Raw genomic sequence first — 9,730 nt, 5'->3', positions numbered from 1 at the left:
CGGCCGGGCGCTCCTCCTCGAGGCGCACTAGACAGCCCTGGAACTCCTCGCCTCCGCTTCCGCCCCTCCGGTTGGGGGCCGCGCACCCCCTCACGCCACCTACCCGATCCCACACCATCCCAGACGCCTCCGGTGCTCGGACCTCCTGCCGAAGCGGTGCAGCCTCCAGTCCCGGGCCTGAAATGGCTGCGGAACAAAGAGAATCTGTGCTCAGGAGAGCGCCGGTCGGATTGGCCGGGGGGCGAGGCCCGCCGCGAGAACGTTCGCCGGCGGTCGCTATGGCAACGCGGCGGGGTTTAGAAATCCGGGGCCTGCAGGCTTGAGTCGTGCGCAAGGCTGCGGTCTTTGCGTAGACTCTGCAGCCTCCGGCCTCGGCCAGGCGCGGGCCTCACAGATGCTGGAGCCAAGGCCCAAAACAAGATGGCCTGCACGAGTGATTGCCTGGAGCCTTTGCAGGCCTTCCTAGGAGGAGGGCCTTACTCCAGCCTATCTACTGTACCCAAGCATAACCCTCAAGTGACAGCCCGGCCCTAGGAACAAGCCGCGTATGCCGCAATAATACAGTTCACCCTCTCTGGAAAAATCCAGAAATGGCTTCGGGAAATAGACACGGGCTGACGGTTGTCTGCTTGGTACAAGATAGGCTATTGAAGTATCCTGGACACAAAACTGTACAATGAAATTAGAAATTTAGCTATTATTTATAAAATGAAGGTTTGCGTCTACATGTATATTTCTTCTATAAAAGTAATTTCTCTTAGAAATAACAAGCTTTTCTTCTTAACCAGCATCATGAAAAACTAAAATGTCTCATGTTTTTGGAACTGAAAATCAAAATGGGAGTGCTAAACATTTTTAAACTCAGTCGTAATCATCTTTACTCAGATTGTTCTGATACATTTATTGTCTACATGTTTAAAATTTGCATAGCGAGGTGGTGATTTTTTCCTAAGGTGATGATGCCAGGGATAATATTCCTCACATGATCAAGGTGTGTAGTTTCAACATCTTGCTTAAAAGTGCTCTGCATATTTTGGAAATATATAGCAGTTGTTGATTTCTAGGCACATGCTAGATTAAATTACAAATCAGAAAGTGTTCTTAAATTTTTCCTAAGACAACTTAATAAACCTGTTAAAGTTCCTAAATAAAGTTCATTTAGTATGGCTATCATTTTACAGGAAGAACTAGTTTACTTGATTTAAATTTGGAGACTACAAGACTTTTTTTTCACTGGGAAGTTGAACATAGAAAGAAAGAGAAAATATTTCAAGTAACTAAGACATACAGTTGCAACATTTTCTAGTGTTAATTTGATATACAGTAGTGAACATGGAAAAGAGGCCCTCAAATAGGAATAGGTTACTAAGAAAAATTGCTTAATATGAACCTTCCTAAATGCAAGTGTAGTATGTCTGTAGGGAAATTTATCTAGAATAAATATACTTGTATGAAAAACAAATAGGACTTATTTTTGTATTTGAAAGTTGCATTGTGCAACAGAGACCTGTATAAATCAGGGAATGTGTGGTAATTGCATTCTACTTTCCTAAAGAAAAAATTTCCTAAATTCAAAAAAGATATAGTTTTTAAAATCTAAAAGATTAGAAAATAGTGATAAATGTAAAGGACTACTGACTAAGCAATTAGGAATTCATTTGATGAATGTTTTGGAAATAATTTAAATGATTGGAAAAAATGAAGTATTATTTAGTGAATATAAGAGGATGTATCTTGCATACGTTAAACAATCTTTTAAAAGAAAAAAATCTTGATTATCAGATGTTTTAAAATTGAGTTTAGGAAAATTAAGCATCTATTTTACAAAGTTTAATGAATGTTAATATAGTTCTGTGTTAAATAGAAATCATTACACATGTAGTCTTTCTGTCTCTATGTTAAATAAAAAATACCTGCTTTAAACAATATTTTTTACCATTAACAAGGGTTTATTAATGATTTACTGTATTTTTCTTTTCCTGTTACTTGTTTTATCTCTGTACAGTTTGTACAGATAATAAAAATTATCCAGTGGTGTTTTCTCTTTAATCCTAAATATAATACAGCAACACTCATGTGGCAAAACTTTAAAGAATTGTTGGTATTTTAAAAATGACATAAACAGAAATTTAGGGCTGGGGATTTAGTTCAGTGGTTCTGCTGCTTGCCTTGCAAGTGCAAGGTCCTGAGTTCGATCCCTGGTACAAAAAACAAAAAACGAAGACATACACAGAAATTTAAAAATAGTAAACTGTTTTTAAACTTCAAAGCCTTTTATAAATATTTTACATTTATGTATTAAATTTTTCCTTAGGTGAAAAAATTGACCAAGATAAAAAGCAAAGAGCACTAGCAGTTACAAAACAACATTCAAGAAAGAAAACTTACCTATAAACTTTTACCTAGGAAGAAAATGTGTTTACTTTATTAGATGTAGCATTGTCAAAACAGTGTGGAGGTTGGAGCCAGCAGATGCTGGCTTTGCCATTTAGGAATACTTTCCATTAGGTCTCTCTCAGCTTCACTTTTTTGTCTTGAGCAGAATTAAATAAAAGCCTGTTAGCTGAATGCCAGGAAGATACTTACAGGACAATAAATGAAAATATTGCTAGATATTATTATTTATATAAGAGCAGATATTTGACCCAGAAGAATGAATGAATGTTGAGAAAAAATAGATCTAGAAATCCCAAAATTGTTAAATAAATGTCTTTAATAAGCAATTATTATAAGTATTAAAAATTCAGTAAGATGAATGAAGTAATATTTTATATACAGGCAAGCTTCTAAAATAGAATATATGTGGCTGGAAATTTAGCTCAGCAGTGCCCCTGCCTGCCTGGCAAGTGTGAGGTCATGAGTTTGATCCCCAGTACCAAAAAAAAAGATAGAATACTTGTGAGAAAATTGTTTCCATTTATTCCTCTGGAATGACAAAGGAAATCTCATATTATTTAACACTTGACAGTTTAATGAATTGTCTTCTCATTCAAAAATATTCAGACTGGCCTTAAAAAAGTAATTGTTTAGGAGAATTTAAGTCAAATTTTGAAACAGGACAGTTACTTCAGTGCTCAGAAATGTATAAATGATCTTTAGGTAATTTTTATTTAAAGCATACCCATATATAAGGCTTTAATTTATAAAATGATAAATTGGAGAGTTATTATTAACTTAGGAAAGATTAATTTCAAAGCTCCTTTAACTATTAATACTTCCTAGTGATTAAAACATGATCCTATTTATAAAAAGGGCTACATAGACTTCCACTCCTGGGATGAGGGAGCCAACATTTTCCTTATTACTCCCATTAAATACAGCTAAAAGCCCTAAACATTACATATAAAACAAACCTAAAAAGACTCCAAAAGGTTGAAAGAAAACAGACTAACTATGGACCTAAGGACACAAAGAGCACATATTATGGTGGTCTGGTGTTTTGTTTTGTTTTTGCCTATATATCCTTGTCTTGAAACTGAAGAACCGGACATAATGGCACAAACAAAAAGCCCATCCAAGTGAAGAGGCAACCCAAAGAATGAGAAAAATGTTACCAGGTACTCCTCAGACAAAGGACTAATATCCAGAATATATAAAGAATAACAACAAAAAAAATCAGACCTCCCAAATTTAAAGACCCAGTCCAAAAATGGGCATCTAAAATGAATAGAAGTTTCTCAGATGAAGAAATACAAACAACAAATAAATATGAAAAAATTCTCAACATCACCGGTCATTTGAGAAATGAAAATTAAAACAACGCTGAGATTCTATCTCAGTCCAGAAAGAATGGCTGTAATCAAGAAATCAATCAATGACAAATACCGGTAAGGCTGTGGGGAATAAAGGAACCCTTCTCCATTGCTGGTGGGAATGTAAACTGGTACAGTCTCTATTGAAATCAGTATGGAGATTCCTCCAAAAACTTAAACTAGATGTCCCATTTGACCCAGCTATTCACCTTCTAGGTCTCCTCCCAAAAGAGTTAAAAGCATCATACCACAGTGATATATGCATATCCATGTTTACAGCAGCACAATTTGCAATAGCTAAATCTTGGAAACAGCCCAAATGCCCATCAGCAGATGAATGAATAAAGAAGATGTGTTTTTTTTAATCCAATAGAGTAGTACTCTGCCATAAAGAATGATAAGCTTGAGATATTTGTGGGAAAATCAATGCACCTTGAGACCATAATCTTAAGTGAAATAAATCAGACATACAAGTTTAAGTATTGCATTGCTTGTCTTGTATGAGAAACCCAAAGGGTAAATAAGGAACATAATAGAGGATAGTTATTGGAACACAGGAAAAACGTGTTCAAATAAGAAAGGGAACAGAGGAGGGGGAGGGGAAAGGGAAGGAAGGAAAAAGGAAAAAAAAAAGAAAACGGAAAGAATAAATGGATACAAAGCTATTGTAAATGCGGAGAGAAAGAAGGGTTGAAGGGAGAAGAGGAGAAGGGAGGAAAAGGAGAATTAAGATATATTAAGTACAGGCACAAATTCCCTATGATGAATGTGGTCAATATGTATGCCAACTATGTACTAATAAAATTTTAAAATAGCGAAGAAATTAAAACAAAATGAAAAAGCAAAACACTGTTCTCTCTAGTTGTAGAACCAGAAAAAGGACAGTATACCAGAGAGAAGATTTAAATAAGTTCTTACACCAGTCAAAAATCACAGAAAAAAAGAAAAACAACAACTGTGGCCCTAGTCCACCTGTATCACCAAAGGCCTAGTGGAAAGCCTAGCTTCCCACTCTCACTAGACTATAAGAAGGCGGCTCAGCCCTTTTTTGCCAGGATAATGGCAGAGAAGATCAAGTAGGGATTCAGGAGTTCATCACCAATGGACAGTAATGAGGAGCCTTCCATATCAGGTGTCAGTGGAGACCAGGTGGGGAAGGCGGACTTCTCTGCCAAACTGGCAGTGAGAAGGAGATGCCTGCCCCCCAACCCACCCACTGCCAGCACTGTGTCAGAAAAAGCCAGTGGAAAGAATATTAAAAAGATCCTACATCTTGTAATAATACCCCATGTGCCCAGGTTTCAATTGAAAATTGTTCATAAAGAACCAGGAATGTCTCAAACTACATGGAAAAAAAAATTTAGTAGATGACAAACCAAGAATACACCAATATGAAAGTTACTTGACAAAGATGTTTAAAGCAGACATAAAAAAATGCTTCAATGAGAAATTATAAAAATACTCAAAACAAATAAATAGAAAATATCAGTAAAGACAGTATAGAAGACAAAGAAAAATCATATGGAAATTTTAGAACTGAAAACAATAATAAAAATATATGAATGGGTCAACAAAAGAACAGAAGGAACAGAGGAAAGAATCAGAGAATTTGGGAATATAAATTGCCAGATTAACAAATGAGAGAAAATAGACTAGAAACAAGAAGATAAACAGGGAGAAGACGAAGAAGGGGAAGAGGGAAAGGAAGATGAGACTATAACAAAGAAATCTAATATTCATGTCATTGGATATCTAGGAGGAGAAAGCAAAGAGGGTGAGTATAAAAAAAGAAACCTAAAAATGTAAAACTTCTGAGGTTTGGCAGAAGATAATAAAGCTATAGATTTACGAAGTGAGGGCATTTTCTTTTTCTTTTTGGTACCGGGGATTGAACTCAGGTCCTTGAACTTGCAAGGCAGGCCACCGAACTGCTGAGCTAAATCCCTGGCCCAGAGGGTGTTTTCAATGAAGAATTTCAAAACAGTTGAATGCCTATAATACTAGCACTCTGGAAGGTGAAGGCAGGAGGATCACTATGAGTTCAAGGCCAGACTGGGCTACATAGTGAGATCCTGTCTCAAACAACCATAATAGCAACAACAACAAACCCCAGGTAAATGGAGGCAAGATAGCCTTTTCCACAAATAATGCAGTGACAACTGTATATCCATATATGAATAAAGTTGGGCCTTTCCTCACACTATTAAAAAAAAACCAAAAAAAAAATGGATTGCAGAACTAAATGTAAGAGCTAAAACTATAAAATTCTTAGAAGAAAGTGTGAAAGTAAATTTTAGTGACCTTGAATTAGGAAAAGACTTTTTAGATATAATAGCAAAAGCACAAGTGACAAAAGAAAAATTAAGCAAATTGGACTTTATCAGAATTTAAAACTTTTGTGTTTCAAAGAATGCCATTAAGAAAGTGAAAACATAATCCACAGAATGGGAGAAAATATTTGTAAATCATGGTCTCATAAAAGACTTGTTTCTACAAAAGACTAAAACCTCTCGTTTCAATAATAAAAAGGCCAATAACCTAATCAACATGGGTAAGAGATCTATATAGAAATTTCTTCAAGGAAGATATATGAATGGCCAATAAATAAGATAGTAAAATAAGCTCAACTTCAATAGCTATTAAGGAACTGTAAATGAAAATACTGAGATACTACTTCACATCCACTAAGATAATTATAATACAGACAGACAACATATACTGGGGAGGAGGTGAAAGAATCAGAAGTCTTATCTATTGGAGGCAGGGACCTGAAATGCTACAGCTGCCATGGAAAACAGTCTGGTAGTTTCTCAAACAATTAAATACAGGGTTTCCGTATCTCCCAACAATTCTACTCTTTTTGACTATGACCATGTATCTACACAAAAACCTGCATACAAAATTCATAGCAGTATTACTTGTAATTATTTGTAATACACAGAAAGTACAACTGAAGTGTCCATCAATTGATTAAACAAAACATAGTATATACCCATACCATGGAATATTAATTGGCACTAAAAAGGAATAAAGTATTAATACACTTTACAACATAAATGAAACTTAAAAGCATTATGCTAAATGAAAGAACTCACATACTATATGATGATATTAAGTGTCTTGAATAGGCAAGTATATGGAGACAGAATAGTGGTTTCCTAAGTTCTAAGTTTTTGGCAGAGGAATAAACAGTGACTGCTAATAGGCATCGGCTTTCTTTTTGAAGTGATGAAAGTGTTCTAAAATTAGATAGTGAAACGTACAACCCCGTGATATACAAAAAGTCACTGAATTGTAACTTTAAAAGGGTGAATGTTATGGTAAATTAATATCTCAATAAAGCTGTTATTAAAAAGAAGACAAATGAAACTTAAATATGATAAACATAAAGAAATCCATGCTAAGATACATTAGAGTTCAACTTTTTTTTTTTTTTTGGCAGTGCTGGGGAATTGAACCCAGAACCTCATATGTGCTAGGCAAGTGCTCTGACTCAGAACTACAGCCCCAGCAGAATTCAGCTTCTGAAAGCTAAAACAATAACAACAAATAAAATAAATAAAAATCTAGAAACCAGAGAAGAAATGAGATCTTCCATATAAGGAGGAAACACTCCACCTGACAGTAGATTTCACATAAGAAATCCTGGCAGCCAGAAGGAAGTGACACAATATTTTTCAAGTGCTGAGAGGAAAGAACTGTCAACCTAAATCCTAGATCCAGCAAAAATATCCTTTAGGAATGAAGGAGAATTGATGGCATTCTCAGATGAAGGGAAACTAACATATTTCTTCACTGATAAACTTTGTCTAAAAAAAATAGCTAAAGGAAATGCTCTAAACAGAAATGAAATTATAAAAAGGAATACAGGAAATTCAGGAACTATGAAAAAAAGACATTAAGCAAAAAATGGGTAAATACAATAGTACAATGTAAATTGTCATAACCCAGCTAATATGAAGTAATTTGAATAGCCCTGTGAAGTAAATTTAATTCAAAATTTTAAAATTTCCTGAAAAGAAATCCCTAGGTCCTTGTAGTTTCACTGAAGAATTCTACACCAAGCATTTAAAGAATTCATACATTTTATGTACAATGTCTTGCAGAAAATAGGAGGAGAGAGAACACTTCCCAATTTATTTATGTAATCACTCTTATCCTGATACCAAAACTAGGCAAAAAAAGTACAAAAAACTATAGGCCAGTATTTCTTATGGAAATGAACTAAAAAATTCTTAACAAAATACTAGCAAGTAGAATTCAGCAATATTTAAAAGAATTATAATCCATGACCAGGTGAGATTTATGTTAGCATTTTAGGGCTGATTCGATATTCAAAAGTAAGTTAACATCATTAGCCATTAGGTGAATGCATATTTAATCACTATGACAAATATTCCCACACCTATGTGAATGTCTGATATTAGAAACATAAATATCATCAACAAAATTTGGCAAGAATTCAGAGAAACTGAATCACTCATATGTTGCTTTTGGGAAAACAACTAAACATTTGACTACACGTTAACCCTAGCAGTTGTACTCTTGAGCACTTACCCCAGAGAAATGAAAACTTATTTTCACAGAGGATTTGTACATAATGTTTATAGAAGCTTGATCTGTAATAACTCAAAGCTGGAAAGAAGTTAGATGTCTTCAGTGGGTGAATAGTTAAAGTAGAGTACTGTACATCTGTTTCAAGGAAACTATTCAACCATAAAAATGAACAAACCATTGATACAATCAACTACCTGGATTAATCTCCAGGGAATTATGAGAGGTGTGAGGAACTTGATCCTTGGATCCCATTAATAAGGTCCATTCCTTCTGCCAGATCTCCCTCTTGCTTTCTCTCTCCAGTGTCTTCAACCTCTCCCCTGCCACTGGAATCTTTAGCATTGTCTGTAGAATGACCTTCAAAGTTGTGATAGAAAAGTCAAATAATGGTAAAACTTCTCCAGAATTAAATTTAATATTACTGTAATATTTATAACAGTTGTGTGATCTTAAGAAAGCATGCAGGATTCCATTAAATTCAAAAGTTTTATGATTATGTCCTGCCCCAAATTTCTAATCATTTGAAATCTCAAACAAACCAAGCAGGAAGTATGTTAGGATTAGATTCATCTGCAAGTGACAGAAAACCCAAAGTATAGATTTATCTGCCATGTAAGCATAGTTGGTTCACAGCTGGTCTGGAAGCATCATAATTAGCAGAGAGGTAGGCTTTCCCATATTGCTGCTTTTCCATGTAGAAAAGCTTCTTTCTCATGGTCCAGTATAGATTCTGAGGTTTCAGCTTGGTGATTCACAGCCACCTTCTCAGGAGCGAAGATAAGGAGAAGGACATGTTTTCTTCCTTTAAATTGTGTATACCACTTTTATTTGTCATTAGTTAGAACTTCTTCATGTGTCCGCACCTAGTTTGACATCTAGGACTAACTCTACTCCCAAAGGAAAGTGTAGGTTCCTCTCCAATACAAGACTTGCCTCCCCAAGTTGGATATGACATACTTCTGCTCAAAACCTCTCCATTGATTTCCAGTATCTCTTAGAGTAAGAGCCTTTGAAACTGTACACAGTCTGGCCCTTGCTTGCTTTCTGACCTCATTTCCTACCTGTTCCCTACTTGCAGACCGGCCTCCAGCCATACTGTTTCTCAAACACTGAGCTCATTCTGCCTGAAGCTCTTTATAGTTACTGTTTTATCCCCTGGAGTGTTCCCCCTACAGCACTTAACCCAGTTGGCTCTCTCACATCTTCAGATGTCAAATATTTAAGTATATTATTTCTTCAGATCTCAAATACCCTCCTAGATATAAGTTGACTTTCTCTGTCAAACACTCTATCTTCTGATCTTGCTTAATTTTATTCATTATGTTTGTCAACATTTAAAATCATACTCTTCATTTCATATTTCTTTTCCTAAAATATTGACATCATTAAGGTGATTATTTTTTACAACTTTCTTTCTTACA

General features: G+C 35.4%; 1 protein-coding gene across 1 annotated transcript in view; it reads right to left on the bottom strand.

Annotated features, from left to right (window-relative positions):
• Positions 1–450, bottom strand: part of Tnpo1 (transportin 1) — a 79,185-nt gene extending 78,735 nt beyond the window's left edge. Inside the window, exon 1 of the mRNA XM_010637334.3 lies at positions 104–450. Within this exon, the coding sequence (XP_010635636.1) occupies positions 104–118 (15 nt within the window). The 5' untranslated portion in view covers positions 119–450. The remainder of the gene's footprint in view (positions 1–103) is intronic.
• Between the last annotated feature and the right edge of the window lie 9,280 nt (positions 451–9,730).

Source organism: Fukomys damarensis, unplaced genomic scaffold (genome assembly GCF_012274545.1).
Source record: "Fukomys damarensis isolate Sample0158 unplaced genomic scaffold, DMR_v1.0_HiC HiC_scaffold_1, whole genome shotgun sequence".
Lineage (NCBI taxonomy): Eukaryota > Metazoa > Chordata > Mammalia > Rodentia > Bathyergidae > Fukomys > Fukomys damarensis.
This window is presented reverse-complemented; position numbering and strand designations above follow the sequence as displayed.